The 27,057-nt window shown below is 56.3% G+C and overlaps 2 protein-coding genes across 7 annotated transcripts in view; both read left to right on the top strand.

The window, feature by feature from the left end:
- Nucleotides 1-2,111: 2,111 nt before the first annotated feature.
- On the top strand, nt 2,112-3,391 carry IER5 (immediate early response 5). Its single transcript, XM_048945431.1, has one exon. It carries the CDS (start codon nt 2,244-2,246, stop codon nt 2,943-2,945), a length of 702 nt encoding a protein of 233 aa, XP_048801388.1. The 5' UTR covers nt 2,112-2,243; the 3' UTR covers nt 2,946-3,391.
- Nucleotides 3,392-7,195: 3,804 nt separating this feature from the next.
- The window catches only part of CACNA1E (calcium voltage-gated channel subunit alpha1 E), an 89,531-nt gene continuing 69,669 nt past the window's right edge, over nt 7,196-27,057 (top strand). For 4 of the 6 annotated variants that reach the window (XM_048945308.1, XM_048945306.1, XM_048945307.1 and 1 more), the window contains exons 1-2: nt 13,019-13,112; nt 22,894-23,317. In XM_048945308.1, coding sequence (XP_048801265.1) covers nt 22,920-23,317 — 398 coding nt within the window. In that variant the 5' untranslated portion in view covers nt 13,019-13,112; nt 22,894-22,919. Of the gene's footprint in view, nt 7,324-7,445; nt 7,582-13,018; nt 13,113-13,292; nt 13,355-22,893; nt 23,318-27,057 lie in introns of those variants that run through there. The other 2 variants (XM_048945303.1, XM_048945302.1) reach the window with 2 other exon arrangements.

Genomic DNA, 27,057 nt, shown 5'->3' with positions numbered 1-27,057 from the left:
GGGGACGCGGCACCTCCCCGCGTGGGAACGGGCGAAGCAGCGGCCCAACAGGCAGACAGGCACAGACAGACAGACAGACAACAAAGCCACCCCAGGCGAGCGCTGACCTCAGAAACTGCCATGTGACGCTGCCTCAAACTTACTAAGGCATGACATCAGCCTGGGAGGGAAAAGCAGCGCTGCCACCAAAATACTGCCCTGCTTAAAAGGGCTGAGCGGGGCCGGCCTTTCTGCTGCGTGCTCCCTTCTGGGCAAGCACCCACCCGCAGCCCTGCTTCTGTGCTCGGAGCCCCGGGGTTCACGCATGTTTGTGGGTGGAAACAGTGTCCGGGTGTACTCAGCTATAGCTATTCCGCCTGGCACCTGTGCTTGCCCTCTGCAGAGCTGTCTGCTCTGTGGGCATTGCAGAGGACGGAGTACCACGTTTTGGTGCTGGCTGCGTGGCTGTCCCTGCATCCCATGGCCCCTGGGGAGCCGGCAGGCAGGTTATGTTGGCTGGTGGGAAAGTCTCGTGTCATTGGGATGAGGCAGAGCGGCAGAACAGGTTGGTCAGCTTCCGTGCACTCATCTTTACTCAGCAGAGCGCCCGTGCTGTGCCGTGCCCGCCCATGCTGAGATTTCCCTGGGCTCCGCACCGCTGCTGTGCATCAACTCAGGCAGATGGCCTCAGAAACACACTGGCTGAGATGTGTAAGGCATGATTTATTCTCACTGGTGTCATCTGCTGAGCACAAAGGGGCCCTGTCCCTGCCAGCAAGGAATCCCGCAGCACCCATAAAGAATCCCTGTTGTTTTCACATGTGAATGGTCACAGAGTCATGGGTGAGGAGCTGCCACTGCGGTCCCAAAGAGCTGCCCTGGCCAGTCGGGCTAAGCAGAGGGCTGGCCCTGAGCACAGAGCAGGTTGGGCAGGTTGGGAACGCTGAGGACAGCAGTGCTTGGTTCCCATCAGAAGGGTGGGAGGGAAAGCCCTGCTCTGCCTGGGGGTGTTCTCCGCAGCCTAGAGGCTGGTGCACTGTGTGCTGTGTTTGGAGAGCATTCCTTGGGGGTTTCCAGCAGGAGGGAAATGTGCTGGGCTGGGGGTTCTGGGGAGGAAGGCTTCTATTGTGCCACCTGCATCTTGTGGCTAACATAGGGCATGATGGAGTAGCAGAGAAACTCCTACAGAATGTAAAAGTCCTCTTTTTTTTTTCCCCTCCACCCCAGCGAAGCAATGCTGTCCATTTTTTTGCCCTGTAAGCGTTCCCTTTGCCCTCTGTGTTGGGGTGCCCAGATGTTCCCTTTTCCACCTGCAGAAGACTGCGTCAGCAGCAAGGGAAATCACCAGACCTGTCCCAGGTCTGAAGCCTTCTGACAAGACCACGGGTCGCTGGTGGGTTCTTTTGACAGGAGGCAGCGTGCCCTGGCTGCTTGAGGCCCTATGGAGACGGGCACCTCACATCCTGCTCCTCAGCACCAAGTGTGGCTTTTGTTTTGGGTGAGAAGGCGAGGAGTGGGAAGGCAGCATGCGTCACATGCCTGACAGGAAGCCAGCAGACAGAAAGCCATACTTGGGGTTCCATTTCCTTCATGCTGGGCTGTCCTTTCACTTCTGTCCTTGCCATGTTGCCCCCATTGGAGGCGGTTGCCGCCTCCTGGAGCTTGGATGGTGGGGGGGGCATAGAGGCAAGAATCGTTCTTGCTTTTTTAATTTTTTTTTTTCCCCTCCAGAAAATCAATGAAATCCAAATTCACATTCTGGAAAAAGTGAATCCAATCCCAATAAAAATAAAATGTAAAAAAGAAACAAACAAACAAAAAAAAAACATAAAAAACAACTGCCCCTTGCGTGCTGTACGATGGAAAGCGTGGAGCCGCGGGAGGAAAGCTTCGCAAAGTGCTGTTTTGGCAGAAATTAGTAGCCGAAGAAGACACCACATTATCCCCGCTTGCCTTCCACTCTATGTGGGCCCCACCAACCGCGCGCCGCCGTTGCCACTTTAAGGTCTCTCTCCGCGGGGCGAGCGTTCGAACGCGCTCCTCCGGCTCGCCATTGGTCGGCGCGCCGGCGGTTGGAGCGGCCGGCGGAGCGCTCTGATTGGCCGGCGAGGGGGTGGTATAAAAGATCGCGTGGCGCGTGGGCTCCCCTCAGTCGGCGGCGAGAGCGAGCGGAGCGCGCGTCCGTAACGACGGCAGCGGAGCGAGGCGGAGCGGCGCGGCCCGAGCTCACCCCCCGGCTTCGCGCAACCGTCGGCGGTCCACCCATGGAGTTCAAGCTGGAAGCGCACCGCATCGTCAGCATCTCGCTGGGCAAGATCTACAGCGCACGGGGCCAGCGCGGCGGCCTGAAGCTCCACAAGAACCTCCTGGTGTCGCTGGTGCTGCGCAGCGCCCGCCAGGTCTACCTGAGCGAGCCGGGCTGCCCTCCCGAGCCGCCCCCCGCCGCCTGCGGGCCGCCCGCGGAGCCCTCTCCTCCTTGTCCCGCCGCCGCCCCCGTCGCCTGGGCGCCCGCAGAGCCGGAGGCGCCGAGGTTCGGCCGGCGATTGCCCGACGCGGACTGCGGGAGCTCCCAACGCTGCTGCTCGTGGGACGGCTGCCGCTGCGGGCCGGACGCTGAGGGGCCCGGCGAGGCGCGGCGCTGCGCTGTGCCCCCGCTCTGCCCCCGGAAGCGGAGCGCCGCGGAGATGGAACAGCAGGGCTCGCCGCTGAAAAAGCCGCGCCGAGAGGCGGAGGAGTCGCCGCCCCCGCAGGGCGAGCAGGAGGACATGGAGACGGGCAACGTGGCCAGCCTCATCAGCATCTTCGGCTCCAGCTTCTCGGGACTGCTCAGCAAGGAGTCCCAGGGCCGCCGGCGGCCGAGCCGCGACGGCAGCGAGGAGTCGACCGCGGAGCCGGGGCAGATCTGTTGCGACCAACGCGTGCTGCGGACCCTCAACCCCTGGAGCACGGCCATCGTGGCCTTCTGACGCGTCGGACCGCGCACCGCGAGGAGGGGCACGGACAGACCCGGAGCTGCCCCCCTCCTCCTCCTCCTCCTCCTCCTTCCTCCCCCCCGGCCCCGCACGGAAGAACAGCGGGCAGCAGCACTTCCCCTTCGCCGGGCCCCGACCGTCGGCAGCCGCCCTGGGAGCGGCCCGACCCGACCCGCCCGGAATTCCCCTTCCCGGCCGTCCCCCGCCCGGGGCGCTCCCAGCGGGGATATTTTAAGCTTGGAAAGTATTAAATTTATTAAATAAAGTGTTTATTTTGGAAAGGTTTAGGTCAGAACTGTTACACGGTGCTTTTAAAAAGTGTTTATTTGAGAGAAACAGAAGTTTACAGACGCTCCGACGGAAAGTCCTCGTGAGCCTGGTTGTTAGGCTCGGGGATCCCCGGTCTTTGTTGTATAAAGGCTTGGGGTTCCCGTGGGGGGGGGGGGGGGGGGGGTTTGTACAGTGTTCTCTTCGGTGATGTATCTCGTTTTTTGTATAAAATGTAATGCTACGTGTGTGACACGTATTAAATATTTTCAACTGTAGCAGCAGAGTCTGTGTCTGTGGGTCAGGGGATGGCTGGGGGATGGCAGCCAGGCACCCCGCATTGCATTGGGTGGGGAAGGAAAGGGGCTACGTCGGGGTCCCGCTCAGGACCCGGTGTGCCAACCCGCTCTGGGCACCCGGTCGATGGCTGTGGCTCAAAGTCCTGTGCTTAGGGTGTGTAAGCTGGCACTGCAAGGCATAGGCTGTGCTCGGGGCTGCTTGTTGTGCTGCCAGCGGTCGTTCTCCTTGCCTCCTGTTTGCTGTTACTTGTGGAGTGGTTACGATGAGCATTGAGGCTTTTTTTTTCTTCCCTTTCTGCTATCGGTTGGAACTGGGTTAAAGTTCCTGCTCGCATGGGTGGGGAGGAAAGCTTGGCCTGTGCTTCACAGCCACTGCGGAGCGCCCCAGGGCGTTGTAATTAGATTGAATTGTGGGGGAATTTTTTTTTTCTGCTTCTCGCTGGGAGATTCCCCAGGGGCTCCTCTACTCCTAATTAACGATCTCTCCCACTGAGGACTCTTCAAGCAGCCTGGTGTGCGCCCTGGGAGCTGCAGCCCAAACGTTGAGATGGGCGAGCTGGGCAACAGGAGGCAAATGCTGCTATTTCTCTTAAAAACTGCGTTTGGTGTTAGATGGGGAGAAGGAGGTACTTCGGGACCGCTCCACCTTCCACAGGCGTTGTGCAACAGCCGGACCGCTGGCAAATGCCACGCTGCTGCGGCTCCTCCCGGCTGGGTGACCTCCGCCGAGCTCCGGCTTCTCGCTTATCAGCTGACACGCCGTGTCCCCGAAGGACCCAAGCTGGCTCCGTGGGCTGCTGGAGCCGTCCCCGCTGTCGTACTCCAGCCACGTGCTTGCAATGGGGCCGGAGAAGTAGCACGTTCAGATTTAAAGGGTTAAACCCTGCAGCTCAATGCCGGCAGCTGGGTGGTGGGGAGGGAGGGGGCACCGGCGGGGAGCAGCCGGCCGCTCCCAGGGCTGCGGTGACCCCGCTGGCCGCAGGGAAGGGCGGCAGCAGCTCCCTGCCGTGTCCCAATTGTTCCGGGGATAGTTTTCATAACTGGCAGCAGAGCTTAGGAAAGCTCTCCGGGAGAGCTGGAGCAGCCTGCTGTTCTCAGGAGGTGCTCGAGGGTCCCAGGGTCTGCCTTTCCTCCTCCTTTCCGGCGGTCTTTTCTTGTGCCTGTAATAACATTGACATAAGCAACGCTGTCCTCCTTCTGTTCCACTGCTTGGGTCCTCGGAGTTTCCCTTCCCACGGTGCTGTGTTCAGAAGTGAGGTCGATGGGGTGGGAAAGGACAGAGCCATAGGCTGGGGAGGGGCTGGCAGCCCAAACGCACCTCCGTGCCAGTGTTGCTGATGGAAGAAGTGCAAAAATAAGCCAGATAAAAATAAAACCTTCCATCACTTGGAAGAAAGGGTAACTCCTGTGGAAGCAAGGGCCTGGACGGATGTGATCTAATGGCAAGATGGCAGGTCCTCACCTCCTGGAACAGCAGTGAGGCTGTTGGGGAACCACTCCTCGATGTGGTCTGGAGTTGAGGGGGCCGCTTTGGGCTTGGATGGGGACCCCAGGGCTCAAATAAAAGAGCTGAACCCACATGTCCTAGGATGGCTCAGCCCTCTGAGAAGGGACGAGGGTAGAGGTGGCTCCCAGGGGTCCTATCCAGTGTCCTCCATGAGTGCTCCATCCCGGTGCACCCTGTCCCAGCCTCTGTCCGTCCCTCCAGGGCAGGGGAGGAGGGGGGCAGGCTGTGGGCTGCAGCATCCTGCGGGGCTGTGTCAGCGCTCAGGAATCTGGGAGCTTCTGGGAAGGAGGGAGGGAGGAGGAGGGAGGCCGGGAGGGAGGCCAGCGCCTCGGGGCTGTGCTGCTGGGGCCTCTCCCAGCTGGGGAATGGGGGGCACAGCACGGAGGGGGGCTGCCGGGTGAATGGAGAAGGGCGAATCCAGGCCAGCTGGGGTCCCTGAGGCAGGGGTAGGGGATGAATACTAACAGCTTCCTTCTGTTTGCTGCTGCTGATGTGAAAATCCTGCAGGCCCCCCTGGCTGGGTGAGGGCTGCCCGGTGTGAGCGGTAATGAAACACAGAGCTGCTGGGGAAAGCTCCCTCTGGATCCCAGCTGAGCAATGTGTTGGTTTGGAGAGCCAGGGCTGGACATGCATGGCCCAGATGCAGGATGCTCTGGTGTGTCACCCCATGTCCTGTTCCCTTGCTCTGTGCCTCTTCCTAGGAAAAGGCGCTTCTCCTCCTCCTGTTCCTCATCTCTGACCTCAGCTTGTGGCCCTGGGGCTCAACGGCAGCCCAGGACAGGTCAAGGCACATCCAGCCCCAAGCTGAGCTCTGCACATGTAGGCACAGGAAGAAGTGTGACTCCCTGGGAGATGCTCCCCCACTGCTTTTCCTGGCACTGAGGGCACAGAGCTCGCTGGGAACCACCTGCAGGAGGGGAAAGGGAATGAGGAGGGAAACGGAGGAGCGGATGGTGCAGAGGACAGGCAGGAAGGACATGGAGAGTGGCTGGGAGAGGCAGGAAGGGTGGGAGGGCAGGAAGGAGGGGAGCGGTGTGGAGTCCCCGGTGCCGTGCCCCCGTCCCCAAGCACACAGCAGGGCCTCCAATCCTCACCAGGCTGGGCCCTGGCTGGGGTTTTGTCAGCAGCACACAGGAGGAAGTGGTGTGAGAGCAACAGGGGACAGAAATCCCCAGCGGGCTCTGACAAGAGTGGGTGGCAGATCTGGTCTTCCCTTTGAGTGGGCCGCCTTCTCCTGTTTATTTTAACCAGGACAGCGCTGTGAACCCAATACGTGCCCAACCCTGCTGGCTCCAGGGCCGTGCCTGACCCGAGGCCTTGGCATAAAGCCATGTCCTGGGGAAGCATAGACTGACAGATGGACACGTGGCTCTCACATCCTTCTTCCTCCTTTTCCCTTTCCTCTGGGAGAACAGCAGCAGATGCATCTCCAGGGTGTTTAGCCTTGTGCCTGGGAGCAGGGTGCATCCATCCAGCTGCCCCCGGGGAACTCTGGGACCCTGACAGCCATCCCTTTGAGCCTCAGCATCCGCTCTAGGAGAGGAAAAGGCCAAGTTCACCTCGGAGGGGTCATCCTCCCTTCCAAGCATCTCCTCCAGGTGCAGCACGGTGCCAAAATCCTCCTGCTGCCTGCTGCTCGCTTTGAGATGTAGCAAAAGAGCTGCCAGTCTGTAAGCAGGCTGTAAGCAGCCAACCTCCTCCTTTCCTTGTGCAGCAAAGCCCTCTCGTGGAGGCCTGCAGAAGCTTGTCAGCCAGGAGCTGCCCCTGCACAGCCAAGCTGCACTGAGGGGTCTGCAGGCACAGAATGAAGGAGATGCTCCAAGGTGCTGGGTGACTGTGTGTCACATAGCATGCCCTGCCATCACTTGGTGATACCCAGCTCCTACGTCCCTCAATGTATGCACACTGTGGCCAACAGTGATATGTACCACCTGGTATCATGATGTCACTTAACAACGCTCCCCCAGCCTGGGCCACCTGCTTACACAAAGGCTGTTCGGCTATTTCCCTCTCTAAATCTAGCAGAGAGGAGCCATCAGTTCGCCTGCACACCTGGCCAGTTGGTTGAAGAGCTGAGTGGCCTCACCTGGGGCTTCCACCCTTGTTTCCCATGGAGTTTTAAACTCAACCCAGTCTCCTTTAGCTGTGTTGAGTTGGGAGTTGGTTCCTCTATGCTCATAGCTGTAGGAGGAGGCTCCCACTGTAATGATGTCCCTGTTGCAGCATCAGTGAGGGGGTCCTTGTGTGCCATCAGTGTGCCATCAGTGCTCCTGAGCAGCTCACTCTGCGTACTGCCCAGGTGCTCCTCTCCCTTTTGATCCCAGTAGTTTAAATCCCACTTTGGGTATGTGGTTAAGTAATTTCCCTGCACTTGTAGCAATACAGCTTTGTACTGCTTGCCTGTAAATGGTATGATTGCAGGGACTGATGGCAGCTTGTGTCAACATCTGGCATCCCTGCTGACATAGCACCAGCCCTCTGGTTGCCAGTCCTCAGCTTCTGGGCTGCTAGCAGAATTCGAGATCTCCAGGAGCTGCAGTGAGGCAGCAGGGTCCAGGTACGTGCTGATGGTGTGGGATGTTGCTGTGGGTACTTTAAAAAAATGAAAATACAAAAATTGAAAACAATCTGAGCTCAAAGCATAGCAGATAATTCAAGGAAAACTAGAGCCTAGAGAGCTCTTAAGTGACAGTGATATGAGAGCAGTGTTCTAGGGAGCATCTCTAGGGTCTTGCCTTGTTCCTAAGCATGTGTTGGTGGGGAGAGAGCCCTGTGCTGGGCTTTGGCATTTCCTGAATGCTCCTTTGCTTCCCTGTTTGGATGGAGCAGCCCTCAGCTTGTGTCTATGGGGATGCATCTTCCTGGCAGCATGTGACCATTCTGTGCACAGCTCCGTGCAGCCCTCGCTCCCAATTAGCCCTGTGGGGATGAGTCCCGCAGGTTAATTACATATTGTACCTGAAACAACGGATCTATTGTTCTAACCTCGCAGTGAGTTCAGTGCTGCTGTCTGTTGGCTGTTGCAATGCAGAGAGCAGAGCTGCACTGAGCTCTGTGTACCTGCTCCCCATGGAGCTGGGACATTGCCCCTGACCTACAGGGCACAGTCCTACAGCTCCATGTCCTGCAGAGCTGTGTCTGAGCTCTATGGCCTCACCCATGGGGTGCCCAGCGCTGCGTGTGCCCCACGTCCGTGTTGTGTCACCACCAGTCTGGTGGAGACCCACATGGCTCATTCTGCAGAGAAATGGCATTGGCTCTCAGCCTTGGTGCATGTCGAGGTGTTTGGTGGCTGCTGCTGATTGGAAATGAGGTGAGAACGTGTCCCCTGGGTGCTCATTGCAGAGCAGAGGAGAGGAAATGGATGTTCCCCTCGGGCTCCTCTGGGGGAGGGACAGCAGGATGGGGGGAGCCAGGGGAGGAAGTGATTCATACCTTTAATTCTCCCTCCAGCTCTAATGATCACCTTTTATTTGAGCTGGGTAGAGGTCCCAGCTGCGATGAGTGCAGCCCAAGTGGGCAATGAGCATCCTCATTGTGGGGAAGCTGAGACATGCTGGGGATGTGTGCCCACAGCTTTCCATGCCCTGGGGGCAGCTGGGGGTGGGCTGCGGGACAGAGACACTGGGGCTGTCCTTGCAGGGGGTGGGCAGTGATGCGGTGAGTGAGCTGTGTGAGGATGGATGGACAGATGGATGGTTGGATAGACTGATGGTCACCTGTGCTGCTTAGGTGCCACCAGCCCCGTGCTTTTGGTGCCTCACTGAGCCAGGGTTTGCGAGCAGTTTCCCAGCAACAGCTGCTCCCTGCCTTCCCCAAAGCGAAGCCATCCACTCTCCCCTGCTCTGACAGCTCTGTATCCCATGGCTGTTTGCTACTCCTTTGCCACATTGCTGCCCCAGAGCCCCATATCCGTGCTGTCACCCCATTCCATGGTGATGCTGCTGGTGGGTCCCAGCCACCTGGACAAGCCACACATAGGGTGAGACCCACATACAGAGAGCTGCCACCAGAGCTCTCCCACCTTTCTGGCAGTATGATGAGAGAGAAAAGAACATTTTCATGCAGAGGACAGACTGCTCAGTGCCTGCAATGGAGATGAGCTGCACCAGGAGGGGAGAGTTGCCAAAAAAGTGTTCAGTGCTCCATTTCCCTGTTGCTCATACACATCTCTGGTGCTCCCCTGCAGCGAGCTGCCCGCCCTGCTTGCTGGCAGGAGGCTCCTGTTTGTATCTATTTGTGTGCTGTTTTGCTAATATTGCTGCTTATTGCGCACTGGAGCTGTGCCATGGAGCCTGGGGTTTGGGGGCTGCCAGCCTCGCTGTGGGCTGTGTGCTGAGGTTCCCATATTCTCACCCACCCCAGCTCTGTTCAGGGCAGGTATGAGCTTTTCTGGGGTCCGGACAAGAGGAAATGGGGGAAACAGGGTGGGCTGTGAGACACACTGCTTCCTATGCCTTGCTCTGGTTCTGGAAAACGCTCCTTGCTATGGGCTGGCTGCTGCTATGGGTCACCAAATGAATAACTTGGATTGAAATGGACCTCAAAGACCATCTAGGCACCAGCTCAGGCTGCCCAGGGCATCATCTGACCTGGCCTTGGGCACCTCCATGAGCAGGCTGGACCACAGTGCTTGGGGCAGGCTGTGCCACAGGACTGGGTCATGTCAACCTCTCAGCATCAGCCCTGCATGGAGGCAGATCTGCGCGGCTTTCTCCCTGTGTGCTGAAGGGAGGCGTTATTCACTCCAGTCAGCAGGAGCTTTATGGAAAATGGGTCATAATGAGCTCATTTGGTGTTGCTCATAACATCATGAAAGGGAATACTTGCAAAAGCAATGATTTAGGCGTTGTTTGACTCGAGCAGGAGTGATATCAACAGAGTTTAGTGGGAAAGATGATGTTGGAGCCGCTCAGTGTCGCTGTCAGCGGAAAGGCATCACTGAGAGCTCAGCCTGAGCTGTGCTATAGTTAATGATATCTTCAGCAATGAGACACAGAAATGCTCCTGGAGGTCTGCATAACGTAACAGGGAGGGCTGGACGGGGCTCTGAGCACCTGATGGAGCTGTAGGTGTCCCTGTTCGTTACAGGGGAGCTGGATCAGATGGCCTTTAAGGGTCCCCTCTGACTTGACCGTGGCCCTCCTGCCCGAGCTCTGGGCTTGCCACGCAGGTGATGCCCCCAAGGGCAGCATGCACGGATACTGGAGAGCCCCCTGAGCACCGTGCTGTGAAGTGGAGCTCGTTAACTTTCCACCCGATCCTTGGGGTGATTGCGAGTGGGACTGCTACAACGCAGCCGGCTTTGCAGTAAGCAATGAGCAGTTGGTTTCACATGGCTCCCTTTCAAAAATCCCAAACTGGAAAGGGAGGAAAACAAACAATCAGATCCGAAAGAAACTGATTTTTGGCACTGGTGCGTTCCGTGTTGACTGGGCTGTGAGACAGAGCCTGGGAAGCAGCTCAGAGCTGAGTCAAAGCGCTCCGACGCAAACAGGGGGAGAGAAACAGAGCGGTGTGCTGGGGCTGCGTGCAGGTGGAGGGCAGCAAGGCTGCTCAGTGCAGGGAGTGTCTGATGTACAGCTTACAGCCAGTTCCCTCTTGTCCTGTTCCCGGTGGGGACGGAGCAGAATTTACCCCACAACCTTTGCGTAACTGCGAGCTGCATCATGTCTCTCCCAGCTTTCAGAGCTGCAAATCAGACAAACCCAATTCTCAGGTTTTTCTTTTTCTTTTTTTTTCTTTTTCTTTTTTTTTTTTTTTTTTTTGCATCGGGTTGTGTTGTTCTGCCCTCTGCGTGCTCTTGGCTGCCCTCTGAACTCTCTCCAATTAGTTCACAACTGAAGTGTCTGCGGCTGCAGGCAGGGAGGAGGAGGAAAGCTGGATAGATGCGTGTGTGGTGCACTGTTAGAGAGCTGTGTGCTGCTCTATGGGAGGACAGACAAAATCCAGGCGGTGCCCGGCAGAGCTGTATGGGGCTGCATTTGGACACAGGGTGTCTCTGTGGGTGCTCCCACAAAGCTTGGGGTCAGGCAAAAGCAGACGCTGCTGGATGTTAATAAATAAGAAAAAAGAGCTTTGCCTGACTCTGCACCACGGGCTGCTCTTCCTGCTTGCACCGCTCTGCTTTGCACACCCAGGGATGCTCCTGCGGGTGAGTGGTTCCCAGCAGATGGATACCTCAGGGATGCCACCAGCACGAATGCCACAGCATAAATCCTGCCCGTGTCTCTGTGCCTGGATCTAGAGGGGCTGTGGGAGGAGGCACTGGGTTTTGTCTGCATGGCTCAGGCTTGGCTTGCCTTTCGGGATGCCGCGCCGCTCGTGCCCAGCCGTCCGTGGAGCTGGCACACAGTGAGCTCTCAGGGCGAGCATTGTGCTCCTGCCCTGCCAACATTGTGCCTTAGTGCCAGTGGCATCCAGGGCAGGCAGAGGGAGATGCGCTGAGCGGTGGACCCCGAGAGCTCCGTCACCCCCCGCTCCAGCAGGTAACCATGGAGACATCCGAATCTGAGGCATCGCCAGGCCCTGAGGAACAGCATGGATGTGTTGGAAGGAGGACCCCAGGCAGAGGGAGAAGGCTGCGGGGGGCTGTGCAGCACTGGGGGGCACTGCGGGTGCCCAGAGCACACCTGTGGGGTGCAGTGCCATGAGGTGCAGCTGCATCCCTCCCCCTGCCATCTTGCAGCAACAAGACGGGAGAAGCGGTGAGGGATGGGGGCTTTTGGTGTGCAGCAGTCCTATGGGGTGACAGTGCTATGTTCCTCTGTGCTTGCCCATGTGGCCTTGCTTGGGTTGCTTTTGGGATGTTGGTGCTCTTGGTGTGAGTTGGGGGATTTCTGCACACCTCAGAAAGGATGGGTGTGTGTGTAGCCTTCCCATGGAGCTGGGGCAGGAACGTGCTCAGCAGCTCAGAGTGAATACACCCCAGCACTGCTGCAAATGAAGCACTCCTCTCTGAGAATTTTCTTCCCTTGGCTTCATTCAGTTTTAGTGATGAAGGCTTTAAAGAGACAGCAGCACCAGGATTGGGCGTGCACCCCACTGAGGGGCTGCAGGGTGCCTGATCCCACTTCTCCCCATCCCTGCAGAGCTGTGCCATGTTGTGCCATGCAACCAGAGTGACGTGACCGTCCCCAAGTGTCCTGTGTTTCGGGTGGCATTGGCCCCAGGGAGGTGCTGCCTACATGGTGAGGTGCTGGGGTTGCAGCTGTGTCTGTGCTCAGTGTGGGGATGGGGACAGCATGATGGTGCTGCAAGCTGCCAGCTCTGCTGCAGCACCCTGGGGCATGGCATGGTGTTGCTGGGTGTCCTGCAGAGTGCTGGGGGGGGTGGGGTTTGGGGTACGGGACACCCAAATGCAATGTGTCAGTTCTGGTGTCACAAGGTGGCAATGGGAAGACTGTGTCACCTGCAGCTTGCAGTAGTGGGTGCTGGTGCCCGTGGGTGTTGCCCTGCCTCGGGAGGGCAGAACGAACCCTAGGTGGGAGTGCTGAGGATGATGCACCTCTCTGTTTTGTACGCTGAGATGGGGCCTGGGGTCGCTGGCAGCTGGAGGTGAAGGGCAGGGGGAGCACAGAAGGATGGCTTGGAGGGCACCGGGGTGAGCCTTGCGGGTTCCCCAGCCCGGCGTGGGGAGGAACGGGTCCCATTGAACCTGGGCAGCCGGGGTGCGGGGGTCTGGTGCTTGGTGTGTATGCAGGAAGTGGGCACACGGGGGGAGGTGTGCGCGCAGGGAATGCGCCGGGGCAGCCCCGGCTGTGTTTTGGCGGAGCTGGGCTCCCTCCCTCCTTTGTTATCCCCCGTCTGCCCCCTCCGCTGTGTGTGTGCGCTCGAGTTCTTTCTCCGATTGTCAGAATTTTCTTTTCCACTGTGTGGGCAGGAGACAGATTTTAACTGTCTCTATTTTCTCCTCTTTTTTTTTTTTTTTTTTTTTTTTCCCCTCAAATTTCGCTTTCTCCCCCCTCCCCCTTTCCCTCTCGCCTTCCTCCCTTCCCCTCTCATCCGTCTCTCCTCCCTCTCTCCCTCCGCACCGCCGATGCCTCGGGCATAGCACGCAGCCGGAGCCAGCCATGCCTCCCGCCCCAGGTGAGCCCCCGCCGGCTCCCCGCTCCCATCCCAACGCTGTCCCCGCTCTGTCCCCACTCCCTCTGCCACCTGTTGGGGACAGCCACCAGCTGCCCGCGGGGAGCCGCCTTCCTCCTCCTCCTCCTCCGGGTGGACATTTCCTCCCTCCTTTCTCCCGAGGCTTTTGTCTCAGCCTGGCGGCCGGGGATGCTCGCGGCTCGGGGGGATTTTTCCACGCTTCGAAGGGACGGAGCCTGGGACAGGTGCGGGGTCTCGCGTGGAGCGCCTGGCACGGCCAATCTCGTGGGGGATCGCGGGGTGGGAGGCGCGGGGGGGGAGGGTGAGGGCTAAGTATTCTTTTTGGAGCGGTTCGATGGGTTTGGAGGGTTTCCCTGCAGGGAGAAGCCCTGCTATGTGAAAGTTTTTGTTGAAGTAGCCTGCGTGTGTGTGTGTGTATGTGTGTGTGTGTGTGTGTGTGGATGGGGGGGAGGCTGCTCCGTGTGCTTAAGGTGGCTCGTATGGGGCTTGCTGCTGTGCCCCCCACCCCGCCTCAGTGTTGCCATATCTCCTTGTCCTGGCTGCCTGCTATGTGCTGAGCAGCAGGTATGGATGTGGGGATCCCAGCCCCATCGTTTGACCCCGTGTGCCTGAGGCCACCCTGCACCTGGTGGGGGACGCACCAGCATGGGGCAGAAATCCAACCCCAGTACCTCCCTGTAAGTGGACTCTGCAGCTCGCACTGTGGCCCCTGGGCTCATCTCCCCAGCAGGCCCTGCTGTCTCTCTTTGCCCCCCCCTCCCAGGAGGTGCTGGTGGCAGTGCTGAGCAGCGGTCCCCAAAAGTGAGGTGCTGCATTGCCGTGCTCCTTTAGAGCTCTGGATGCTCTGAGTCGCACAGGATGAGTTCGGGTGCTGGGGCTCTCTGCATGGCTGGGAGGAACGCCCCAGACAGCTGTATCTAACCTCCCATCCTCCCATCTCTTTATGCCCCCATTGGACCTTTGGTGGCAGATCTCATCCCGACTGCTGTCAGGCAGTGCTTTGGGGAGCTTTGGGCTCACGATGCTGTAGGATGTGGTGATGCTCCTACCTGATGCTGCTTGGTAGATGAGGCACGGTGATAGGGAAGGTGCTGGCAACAGGGTGAACTGTGCACATGCAGCCTTCTCTGCTGCTGGCATCTTTGGCGGGGCCCGGGCAGCATCACTCCCCGTGGAGTGTTTGGAGACTGAGTGCCATCCTAATGGGAATGTCTTTTGCAGAAGGTCCATTCAGCTCCCTCTCTTTGAAGAGTGTGTGTGGCATGCTGTGGGCTGCTGGGGAACCAAGGGCTGGGGTCCCTCGTGGTGTTTTTGGAGCCTTGCTGCAGCGTGGCTTTCTGGGTGTCTGTGGATCGTTGGCTGTGTGTCTCAGGGTTTAGGAGGTGCAGGAACTGGCCGTGGGGTGTCCCATAGCACTGAGCCCTGCATCTGCCTAGCTGAGCTTCCTCATTCCTTGCAAGCCCTGGAGCTCCCACTAAGTTTGTTCCCAGCACTTTGGGATGCACATTGAGCACCACGGCCATCACACAGGGTGGCGTAAACTCACCTCCAGTTGAGATGCTGAGTGTTGCCCATCCGGCTCCACTTATTTTGTGTGTGCTGGAGCCGAGGCGCAGACAGAACCTCCACCCAGTGGTGCTGCTGGGGATGCCGAGGTCTGAGCACGTGGGGGAGCTCCTGGCCGGCACTGCCCGACCCCCCCCCAGGACCCCTCCGCGACGCGTTGAGTCAATGCTCCCACCCACTGCATCCAGCACTGAGTCACCGGCTGTTCATACGCGGCTGTGAATCACTCACACACAACCATGCTGATGGCTTTAGTGACAGCTGGAGGGAGAAAACAATCCCTTCTCTGCCCCGGCACTGCTACCAATGCCACTGTATGCGATGACCCCATAAAACTTCAGCAAGGGGCACCATGGTGATAGTGGCTGAGTGTTGTGTGTACTGCATTTAGGCTGGGGTGCAGATGGCAGCGAGGATGCTTGTAGCCTGAGATGAGAGGCTGGAGGCTGGAGCCATTCCGTAGCACACAGAATTGCCATCCTCTGAGGGTTATGGATGGAATTAGGGTAATGCATGCTGGGTCAGCTGCACTCTGCTTGTAACCCGCGTAGCTGAGGGCTGGAAACCCATCTTCGTTCTCTTCCCACTTCCCATCCCGCTAGGGTACAACAGCTGGCAGAAAGGAGAAGTCTGGCCCTGCTGGGCTGCTCCTCTCCTGGTGCTTCTGGTAGCAGATGGTGACCCTGGGTGGAGGCTTCAATGCTCTTTTCTGCCCTGCTGGAAGCTGCCCCTTGGCACCGGAGGCGGCTGTTTGAACCTTGGGGATGATGCTTTTTAATTAAGCTTCCCGACAGGCTTCCTGGTGCTGCATCCCTTGCATGCTGCTTTTCTTGGTGCTCCCACAAACCCCCTTCCTGATCCTCCCTCTCTCCTGGGCCAGCTCCCCACTGCCATCCTCTCCTTCCTTCCTGCTCCCTGCTGCCAGAGCATCTCAGGGATGTCAAAACAGGGAGAAGTTTCTAAGTGCTGCACCTGGCTGGGCAAGGAGCAACGCATTGTGGTCAAAGGAAACCCTTTGAGCTTTGTCCTGTGTTATTGTGTTGGCTCATGAGGGACCAGTTCTCCTGCCCCCTGTCCTGGAGCACACCCCTTCCAGCCAAATCTCAAGCATTCCATGTGGATTCTCAACTCTCTGAGTGCTGATGCCTGCTGTATGCACCAAGCCAGCTCTGAGGTACGAGCAGCATCTCCCTACCAGCAGCCGTGTTCTTGCATTCCCAGCCTGACCCCCAGCTCCGTGTTGCAGTGGGGCTCCTGTGCAACTCTTTGCTCTACAAAGCTTGTGGGGCAGGCCTGGGAGCTCTGCTTTGAGCTGTGCCCTACAAGCAGTGAGCACCCCGGGAGTCCTCAGCCAACGTCCAGCTTCAGTGTGCAGTGAGTTCTAATTGCAGTCGCGTGCGCCAGGGAACAGCGTGCTGGAATGAATGGGAGTCACTCAAGACTGCGGCTAATTACTGTCATTAACTGAGCAACAGTTTGGGTGACTCTTCTGCTCCGTGTGCTGGATCAACCCAGCAGCATAGGAGGTCCCAGGGGGGCTCCTCTTTCCATCCGTGTGATTTTTGGAGCTGGAACATAGGGAAGCGGCAGCACTGAGGTGTCCCCCTCCAACACAGGGATTTTTCCTCTTGTTGGGTTCCCCCCAGCTTCATTTCTGCCATATCAGACAGCCGTATTTGTGGGTTGATCAGCTCCTTATGAAGCAACATTAAAAAGAAAAGAAATAGATCTGTTTGCAAAACACATCCCTGCTGATGCTGAGCTCGGTGCTGTGGGCTGTGTGCACAGCGTGCTGCTGGCACCAGGGGTATTTATAGAGCCCAGGTCTGCAGGTTCCCCAGGGCTCGGTGCCAGGCTGTGCTCATGTGGATCCCCATCTCTACATGGATTTGTAAATCCTTCCCTTTCTCCTTGTTGGGTGTTCAGCATCCTATATCTGAGCGATGCTGTGGGTGCCAATCTGAGGGAGGAAGGAGAACCCCCCCCCCTGAGGGGTGCAGCTGTACAGCACAGTGTTTGCAGGCACCACATCCACAAGGGAAAAAGGTCTGTTGGTGCACAGCAGGGTGGGCTTTGCACGGTGTGATGAGAGGGGAGCAACACCGTTTTGAAGCAGTGAGCTGAACGTGTGAAGGATTTGGGGCTGCAAGGCATGTTTTTTCTCTGGTGGATGTGACATAAAAAGCAAAACTGAAGCGGAGCGTGTCTGCCGGCTGGGATCAGGCGCTCCCACCTGCTCTGCGTGCTGTCTCCCTCTTCTCCCTGCCTTTCCAGCGCTGTCTGCCACCGCCCTGCATGCCCAGCATGTGCTGGGTGGGAGGGAGTGCTGCCTTTGGTGCTGTCACCCAGACCCTGCAGTTACTGAGGTGTGCTGAGAGCTGGCTGTCACCACGGTGCTCCCAGCCATGGTGTGGACCTGCAGCCATCTACCTGTCCTTTGGACTTCTGTGTGGCTTGAGGAGAAACAGCTCTGAATTAATGCTTTCATTATCCAGGCTTCTTCCCCGTAGGCTGCTCTCTCCGTTTTTAATTTCGGAGCTCTCCTGCATGCAATATCTCTTTTCTCCTGCTCTTGTCAGCTGTAGTGCTCGGCTGGTGCTGGAGCTGTGGGTGACATCCCTGCCCCTCTAGGGGCTGAAGGGGGGTGGGTGGGTATGGCACTGAGCTCTGTTTGGGGTCTTTGTGAGGTTAGAGGAGAGCAGAATAAGGGAAACGCAGTTCCTGGAGCTGCAGGGTGGGTGCTGAGGTCAGGTGGCTCTGCTCCAGGTGGTGCTGAGTTCTTGGAAAATGCAGGTGCTGCTCTGCAGGGATGGTCACTGCCCCCTCCTGTGATCTTGCTAATAGTCACGTTGCTTTGTGTGTATCTTTGTCTGGGGTTTGGCCCCTTTTCTCCCTTTCTTTTTTTTGGTCTCAGCCCCAGAGGAATCCTTTAAAAGGAAAGATAGAACTCTTTGCCAAGCATGCCACCTCTCTTCTAGCTAAAGAGATGGAAGCATCTCACCAGTCTATAGGAATTTTTTTATTTTTATTTTTTAAGGAGCTGGAAAATGTCAGCACTCCTTGCATTCAGATCTGCCTCTGATTTCTGAAACTTTTTGGGACCAATGAACGAGAACGGGGTGGGAAGGAAGGGACTCATATTGTCTTGTTTTGATAGGGAGTGGCCCTGCTGTGGGGGCTGAGGTTCCTCCAGTTTCCCCTCGAGGACCCCAGGCTCTGTTTTGGTTGGTGCATCACTCCAGAAGGGATGGACACTGGTGCAGGACCTGATGGGAGCTCCTATGATCCTGCATCCCAAAGCGCTGGTGTTCCTCCAGACTTTAAATGAGTGCTGAATGTGAAGCACTGACACATGAAAAGTGGACAGTGTTGCTCCTTGGGAACGTGGGTAGTGCTCTACTTTGGGAGCATGAGTAGTGTTCTTTGGGAACATCCAGGCTGGATGTGGCTCTGGGCAGCCTGGTCTGGTGGTTGGTGATTCTGCCCATGGCAGGGGGGTTGAAACTAGATGATCATTGTGGTCCTTTTCAACCCAGGCCATTCCACGATATTCCATGATATTCCATGAATGCATACAGTGCTCTTCTTTGAGAACATGAACGTTGTTCTTTGGGAACACATACAGTGTTGTTCTTTGGGAACATAGATTCTGTTGTGCTTTTGAAAGGAAACACAGCAGCAATCTGCCATGGCAAGGGTGTTTGTCTTTTTCCTCCTCCTTCCTTTTGATTTAATAATTTGGCATTCACAGAGCGAGGAGTTTTTGAGAGATGGCACGAAGATTTTTCTACTACAGGTTTTTATTTCTTGCTACAGCAGCTTCAGAAATCTATCACTGCTGCTCTGGTGTTGGACGTTTTTTTGCTGGCAGATGGAAGTAGCAGGCTGGAGATGGATGCGCTCCGTTAGCCGCTTCAAGCAGGCGGCACAGACACCGCGGTCCTCATTGCAGGGCTTTTTGGAGCCATCCTGTTTTATTCCCCTGGGTAGACTCCCAAGGTGTGGAGTACACACCCTGAGCTCCTAACTGAGTGCTTTGGGTTTTCATTTTGGTCTGCAAAATACTGTGGAAATCAGCTGCAAGTGAGAAAGGACAGCAGGATGTGGGTGCGCATGGGTGCCCCGACAGCCTGTGTGAAGTAGGGGTGGCTCAAGGCTTGCATTCCCAGCTGGAGATTGTGCACTTTTGACTTGGAGGCCCCTCAGCATCTCACTGCCAAGATACAGATGGGTTAAGCACCCATCTCTCTATGCTCTCAACCTCTATGGCTTGAGGGCATGGAGCAGTCCCTTGTCCCCTTGGCCTCCTGTGGAGAGGAGAGTGAGGCAATGTGCCCAGGGACACTGCTGGTGTGTCCAGGACTTGGAACAGCAGCCTTCCCCGGGGTTATTGAGGCAGGGTTAAGCGAGGCACTGGGGAAAGAGTTGCCTAATTACTCACCTGGCTGTAAACAAGCAGCATGCTGAACCCTGCAGGCAGCCAGCATGTGAGTATCATGGGAAAATCAATGCTTATAAACTATTTAGGAAGGAGTGAGTGGGCAAAGGGAGAGGGAGGCTGCTGGAATCAGCATTGCTTTCTTCCCATGGAAGCAAACCACCAGTGCTGGCACTGGGCTGGGCACGCTTTCATCCCCTTTGCTTCCTCACCATGGAATAGGTGCAAGAGCCCTGTGCACGAATGATGAGACCTTTTCAGTGATGATAAGAAGGCTAAAAGCCAAAGAATAAAACCTCCCGTTGCTCACCTCTAACACATCCCATTGTTTTAACCTCTCAGGGGTGCTGTGACTCCGTGTGCCGTGAATGTGATGTTTGCATGATGGTTTAATTGCCTTTGTGGCTCTGCTAAGCAGTGACACACATTGTGGCGCGTGAGTCACCTTGGTGAAGGTGCCGCGGGAAGCGAGAACTTCTCCTCCTTGGTTTTGCCAGGTTGAACACTTGTTTGTTACTTCTGTTGTTGGGTTAGTTGGCAGTGGGGGGGGTGGTCTTCCTCATGGGATCCTCTCCTCCCCTTGTTTGTGCACCCATCCAGCCCAGCCCCATTGCATAGCTTTATGTAAGCCAGAGTTTACTGGGGAAGCTGTAGAGTGCAGGCTTCACGCCTCTTTGCTCTCCCCTCCATTTACTTTAAGCACTCTCTGTGCCCATGTTCCCATCTGCTCCAGGTGCTGCAGGGAACGGTGCCCTGCCAGCAGTGCTCCTGGGAGACCGCTCTATTTATTTTCCAAATCCTTCCCTTCCTGTTGCGCAGCAACTCCGAACGCACTCTGACTCGTGCTGGCAGCTCCTGCTCTTCTCTCCCTTGCCTGTGTTAGGAGGAGGCTGGTGGGGACCCTGGTGTCACACGGAGCTCTTTGCCTTGAAACAAACGGTCTCAGGTCACCCGGTCAACCTCATTGCAAAAGGAGCTAGGGGGTGGTGGGACTGCAGCCCGTTCTCTGCTTCTTGTGTTCCTGGATGCCAGCCCGCTGCGTGCAGCTGGAAGTTATCCTGAGGAATCCCATCTGTGCCCTTCTTTGGGAAGCAAACTCCTCAGGGCACGCTCTCTGGCTATGTGCATGCTGCACCCAGCACTGCTGCCCACAGATCACTGCTCTTCTCTCTGTGCCCCGTAGCTCATCCCTGTGCAATTCTTTCCCGTGCACCGGGACACCTTGCTGTCCCCTCGTCCCCTCCCTCTGCAGGAGCTGCTCTCCTTGACGCATGCTTGTATCCATAATAGCAGGGTTATGGAACAGCTGCCCACAAAGGAGGGATGAGATGATTCTATGTTGTGATTTGAGTGGTGTCCCTGGGAGTGGTGCTGTTGGGTGGAGCACCCATGGCTGCCACCACCCCACTGTGGGCTCACTGGGTTCTGAGGTGCCTCCTGGCTTCTGTGTGCTGCTGCGTGCTCCTCCTGTCATCTTCTCCTCCTGCTTGCCCAGGATGGGAAGTCTCTCAAAGGGGAGATACGGTAGCATTGCTGCTTAAACACGAACACGTATGGGGAAAGGTTGCAAAGGACTCATGGAGCTCCTTGTGCACTGAGTGCAGTTATTAAGGTAAGAGGCAGTTATTTGGCTGAAGGTTTGATCGCTGCCACTGCAGTGCAAACATTTGCACTGAGATACCCCAGAAAGGAATGTCCTCAGTAGAGGTCATCAGCACTGCTAGGAACTTGTTGCTGTTGTGTAATTAACTGGTCACGAAAAGTGAAGCATGGTATGAGAGCTTACAGCCTGCAGAGCCTGCGTGCCCTGCGGCTGCTTTAGTCTGGCTGAGAAGTCTGGGGTGAAACCTTGAATGAGGAGCAGTGATGCGGTGGCACACGCTGCCCGGGGAGGTGCTGGGGGTCACAGTCCCTGGTGGTGTTCAAGAATGGTGGAGATGTGGCACTGAGGGATGTGGTTGGTGGGCATGGTGGGGTTGGACTGGGGGTCTGAGTGGGAACCTTAATGATTCTATGATTGGGTCAAGCCATATGGCAGCAAGTTGCGTGAGGGTTTGGCATCTCCATTGGCTTTCCATGTGCAGTGCAGACCTGCTGCCCTCTCCTCTTGATCCATGACCCCATGTGTCCCCATGCACTAAGACCCTGGTACTCAGCTGGGTGCCAGCAGGTGACTCAGCGGGGTGTCCAGGGCCACAGTTCTACCTTGATGGCTCCTCTGTTTTAGTGGCAAGCAGTAAACCCTCTAAATCTCATTGCTTTCCCCCAAACTTAGCTCTAATCTTGATTTTCTAGTAATTGGTACATGTCATGAACATAAGGACTCGTGCTAGGCAGCAGGAGCGCCTGGTATTGAGGGAGCACAAAGGATCTGGGCCATTCATCTTTGGGAATGCCAGTTAATTTCTCTTCTAATTTCTCTTCTTTCCTCTCCCCAAATCTCCCAGGGAACTGATTGCAGTAGCTTGACACATGGCTCCCCCAAGCAGTGCTGATAATCTCTCTGCCCACGCCGTTTCCTTTGGCTTTTTTAATTACTAACCATCATTAACTGATTTGCTCCTGGGGCTGTTTGGACCACGGCTAGTTCACCCCTGCTGCAGGACCCCTGTTATGTGCTTTGATTAGGGATGGTCTCTCTTTGGCTCCCAGGTGTTTGCATCCCATTTTAACCCACCCATAGCAAGTCGCTGCGGGATTTCCCCCTTTTCAGAGCCAGCCACATGTTGGCTTGCTGTGGGCTTGGGGTCGGTGGGAGGCAGGGCTGCAACAACACAGTAGAAGCTGTGTGAACAAGCACACTGCTTTTCCCATGAGATGATTCTGCGTCAAAATAAAGTGGGTTTGTTTCGGGGGAACTGCAGGCTGGAGCAGGGACCACCTTCCCGCGAGTGCCGGCTGTCAGATGCTTGGCGCCGCGTCCTCGTTAGCGTGCAGCCTCGTCAGCTCGCCTTAACAAAATGTTCTGGCATCCTCCCGTCTCTGCTTGTCACTTCTCCGAAGGGAACGGGACTCGTTCCCCTGGCAGCGTGAGCCCTGTTTGCCAGGCGAAGGCGCAGCTAATTATTTCTATTTATTTCTTCCGACTTCCTCAGTGTTTAATTTGATGGCTCTGCTTGATCTTTTTCACTCGCCTCCAAGCCTCAGGAGCGGCCAGGGCACAGAACGCATCCCTTGAGCTCATTGTGTGCGTGGATTAAGCAAGCATGGGGCCTCTGCTCATATCCCTCTCGTTTAGGGCTGGCTGTGCTGCAGCCCTGGCTTGTTTTGTTGTGTGCAAGAAAGCCACCTGCACTCCCAGTACCCAAAGAGATGCTCTGGATGGAAGTGGGGATGTGGAGCAGCAGTGATAAACCAGAGCAGCTGGACTAGGAGCATAAGTGTGGAAAGCAGTGTGAGAATCATAGAATCATTAAGGCTGAAAAAGACCTCTAGGATCCCCAAACACAACCCCAGCCCACCCTTATCACTGACCATGTCTTTCAGTGCCCCATCTCCATGGTTCTTGGACACCTCCAGGGATGGTGACACCACCACCTCCCTGGGCAGCCTGTGCCACTGCATCACCACTCTTCAGGAGAAGAAATGTTCTCTACTATCCATCCTGAAGTTGGTTAGGAGTTGGGTCCCAACCCAGATTTGGTGACCCTGCTGTGTTTTTGCCCAGGAGAAACGGGACTTGCATGAATGCTCTGGGAGGAAAGGAGGGAATTGTGGGGTTGAATGTTTCTAAGCCTCTGTTGTCTTTGTGCCCTGCAGAGTGATGAGCTGTGCCCACTCCCGGGATGCTCGGACTCAGCACATGCTCTGTCAGCGCCCCGGGCAGGGTGGCTGAGCCGGCCGCATCCCCCCACTACGCACTGGCCCTGCCTGAAGAGGAGATGTGGCGTGAGCACCGACTGGCCCTGATGCACAGCACCCAGTCCTGCAACCTGCTGGAGCCCCAGAGCCTGGCCGAGGTGCTGGTCTCACGTGCAGCCAGCTTCGATGCCCTCTACCAACCCCGAGATGCCAATGGCGACAGCGGCAGCGCCTTGGACCTGGGGCTTGGCACCTATGTCCCCATCAGCCCCGATGTCATCAAGCGCCGTCGGGGAGGGCTGATCGAGCAGAGGGACATCATCAAGGCACACGAGGCACACAAGATGCAGAGCACGCCGCAGGCAAGGAGGAAGGAGTGGGAGTAAGTAGGGAATGGGGCTGTCAGGGTGGGAGAAGCGGTCACGGCGGTGTCACTCCAAAGAGCAGTCGGTGTCGCCGGGCTCAGCTTCTAGGGTGGTTTCTTGGAGATGGAGAGGTAATGTGGTGCTGCACTGAAATCATAGGGGGTCCTCATTTGTGTATGCCCAGCAGAACCACAGGAGTGGCTGCTGCATGGCACTTTGCCCCGCTCACACCCAGCTGTGCCCTCTCTTGGGACTGGCACTGTTTGTCCAGACAGTGTCAGAGGTGACCCACAGACATATGGGCTCTGTGAGAGCGCTGCCTCATTATCCCCCATGCCCTGCTGGAGCTGCCAGATGAATAAATCATGGGCAGGCAGGAAGCAGAGGGATGGCCTCGTTAATTGTCGGCTGGCGGCGTGAGCTGCTGCAACGGCTGCTCGCTAATTAACCGCCTGGATGGGGATGGCTGCAGATCCATCACTGTGTAGGGAGGGGAACCCAGAGCCCTTTGGCACTGGGGCTGCCCTCGTACCGACTCCTGGGGGTTGGTTTTCTGCTTGTTTTGTGCTGTGGGAACGTGCAGAAGGTTCTGGAGATCATGGATCCGTGGCCCCACCGTGGGGATGTGCCTAGTTGTTGCAGCTCTTCTCTGATAAACTAGATGTATGGCACGTAGGGGAGAAGGAAAATCAAATCAACTTCCTTATCTGTAATTCTGTTTGTAGTGATGCCCTTTCCCTGAGATTTAATTTTCAGTGGGGTGTGCAGTGGGTTGCTCTGGGGGCTGTCATCTGCAAGATTTGGCTCAGCATCTCAGGTTGGGTATTAGGAAAAATTTCTTGTCTAAAAATGTGGTGATGCAGTGGCACAGGATGCCCAGGGACCGGGGGGGGTCACCATCCCCAGAGGTGTTACAGAACTGTGGAGACGTGGCACTGAGGGACAGTGATGGGGTTGGATTGGTGTTGGACTTGGTGATCTTAGTGGTGCTTTCCAAGCTTAAATGGCTGCTCAGAGCTGTGGGTACCCCATCCCAGGAGCTGCCCCAGGCCATGGATGTGCCCTGGGCAGCCTGAGCTGAGGGACAGCCAGCCCATGGCAACAGTGGTGCTGGGTGGCTTTGGGTCCATTCTGACCCTAGTATTCTATGGTTCTATGATTCTGTGAGGCTACGAGTCTATGTTTTACGGTGCTCCTGTCCCTTTTGCTCTATCACGAGGGATATGAGCCCAAGGCAGTCACCAAATCCCATTTTCCAGAGCCCCAGCCTGGTGCTCTGCCCTTCTTCCCTCTGTTTTGTCTCAAGTAAGCAAATGTGGAACCTCTGAAGGGTTCACCGTGCTGCAGCTCGGGGTTTGTGCATTTTCCCTGGGACAAATAGAACAGAATAAACTGTGAAAACACGCAGGATGTTGCTAGCAGCTCTCAGTGGCTCTTTACATCTTGACAATCTGAGAGGTGCACTCTGCATCCCAAATTACCAACGAAATCTACTTCTTCTCCCATTTTTTTTCTTCCTTGGTGCTGAAGGAGACAAAGGGCCCTTTGCTGCTGTTTGGCACCACCTGGGGTTCGTTGCCTGCGGTGATGGATGGGTGCAGGCACACCTGGGGCACCAACAGCATTCCTGCCATAGGATGACTTGAGGTGCATTAGGATGGCTTCAGGATGGCTGTCCCTGCCTGTTCTGCCCTGCAAGAGCAGCAGTGCAGGCAGCAGAATGAGCTGTGGATGCGCTGTCTCATTGCCTGGGGCAATGCCATATGGCTCTCGTTATGGTAATTCGGTCTCCAGCAGCAGATGAGCTCTGCATACCTCCCAGGGGTGTCCCTCAGCCTCTGTGGGCACACAGCAGGGCAGGGGGCTGTTCTCTGACCCGGGATGAACCCTGTGTCCTGGCAACGCTGCTGCATCCTTCCTGCAGTGCTCAGAGCCTGGCTTTGGGCACACCCTGCAGGAATTCCCTGTTGGAGTGCGTGCAGGCAGCTCTGCGAAGCCTCTCCTGTTCCTGCATGGAATTGCACTTCCACGTGGCTGTGAATGCCATTCTGCTTTCTATCCATGTTCAGCTCTTTGGTTTGGGTCGCAGTCCTTCAGCTCATCCTTCCCACGGCAGGAGGTGTTTGCTGCTGGAGGATGCCAGCAGCTCCGCCTTCTCCTGGCTCCTATCCAGACAATGGGGTTTTATCAAAGCCACCCTGTTTGGCTTTGTTGTGTTAGGGATGGAGCTGGGTTTTCCGGCCCAGTTTCATGCACGGCTGGGTTGTTGATGGTCTGATTTCTGGGTGGTGCTGTGTGTAGCTAGGAATTGGGCTCGGTGACCCCTATGATCCCTTCCAACTTTGGATATCCTGCAATTCCATGATTTGTAGCCATCCTACTCGTGTTTGCCTGATGGGATCCAAGGATGTTCCCTGGGCACGAGGAACCCAGTGCACACCTATGTTTTTGGGGGCAAGGGGAGGTTCTTTCCCTCCCACCTTCTCCCAGCCCCCACTCCCCATGCTGCCCACACCCATCCCTCAGTATGGCCATTGCCACATACCCAATCTCCTTAATATTCTTTTCCCTCTGATCCCCTCTCAGTCAGCTTCTCTGGAAATGTGATGCCCTAAACAGGACCCAGCTGGGAAGGGCTCAGCTGCAAAGCTCACTGGCTGAGTGCTGGCTGGTGAAGGCTGCCCTTGTCCAAGGGGAGGAGTCGCACGGGGGGATTTTGGGGCTGGAAATGGGTTGGGAATTCCTTTAGACCTCATGGAAGGGCAGTGGTTCTCTGGGTGTGGGGATTGCAGTGCACCTGCCTGGAGCAGCCAGAGCTATAAATGCCAATTAGAGCCTGACTTGCCAGGCTAAATAAAGCAGCAGGACACTCCAGGCAATTTATTAATGAGTAATTATTTCAGGGCTCTTCAGCTGAGCTGCGAAGCCTCGTGACCCAAGGCAGCATGTTGCTGGTGGCTGAGACCAAACCCCTAAAGCATCTCACAGCTTCTACATCCCCATAAGTGCTCAGGACCGGAGGTTTTTTGGTTGGCTTTAAACGTCTTCTAACTCTTTCAGCATGTAGTTGGACACGCAGCATCCTCTGTTGGTGGATCTAATGGATGGGATGCTCCAGTCCCACCACAGCATGTGGGGAGCAGTTGTCCTTAAGGCTCAGTGTTGTACTTGTACCCTTTGGTGACTTCAGGAGGTAAATAAGAGCTTGTTTTGGGGGCATTCATGCACCCTGGGCAACTCAAGCAGGACTGGTGCTAAGCTGTACCAGTGCAATGTGTTTGTGCTGCATGTTGCACATCAGCTGTCAGATGTTCTTACAGGCAGGGCTGAGGATGCTCTGGGCTGGGTGGTCTTAGGGAAATGCTTGTGGTAAGGATGGCACACACTGATGGAGTGCTGGGATGGGGTGTGGGGTGAGTAGTGTCCTCCAGGAGATGCCAGCCCAGACCCTGGGGCTGTGTCCAGCTGTAGGGCTGCAGGGCTGGGCAGGCTCTGGCAAAGGGAGAGATGTCTCTTCCTAATCCTGCAGGTAATTAATCTGTTCCTGGAAAAAACTTCCATCCCTGCATGGTTATAAACATGCTTCTGAGTCAGAGCTATCCACTCCCAATTTGAAATTCGGCCAGAGCAATGGAGACTTTCTCATTTCATCCTATTTTTTTCCCACTCTGTGCACAGTTAAAGCCTTATTTTAAAAGATATATAATGAAATCACGATGCCTGGAGTCTTTTTCTAATAGGAGAACTGCCAAAGCAG

This window comes from Lagopus muta, chromosome 5 (assembly GCF_023343835.1).
Source record: "Lagopus muta isolate bLagMut1 chromosome 5, bLagMut1 primary, whole genome shotgun sequence".
Taxonomy (NCBI): Eukaryota; Metazoa; Chordata; class Aves; order Galliformes; family Phasianidae; genus Lagopus; species Lagopus muta.
Note: the sequence above shows the minus strand (reverse complement) of the source record. Positions and strands in the feature narration are given on the sequence as shown.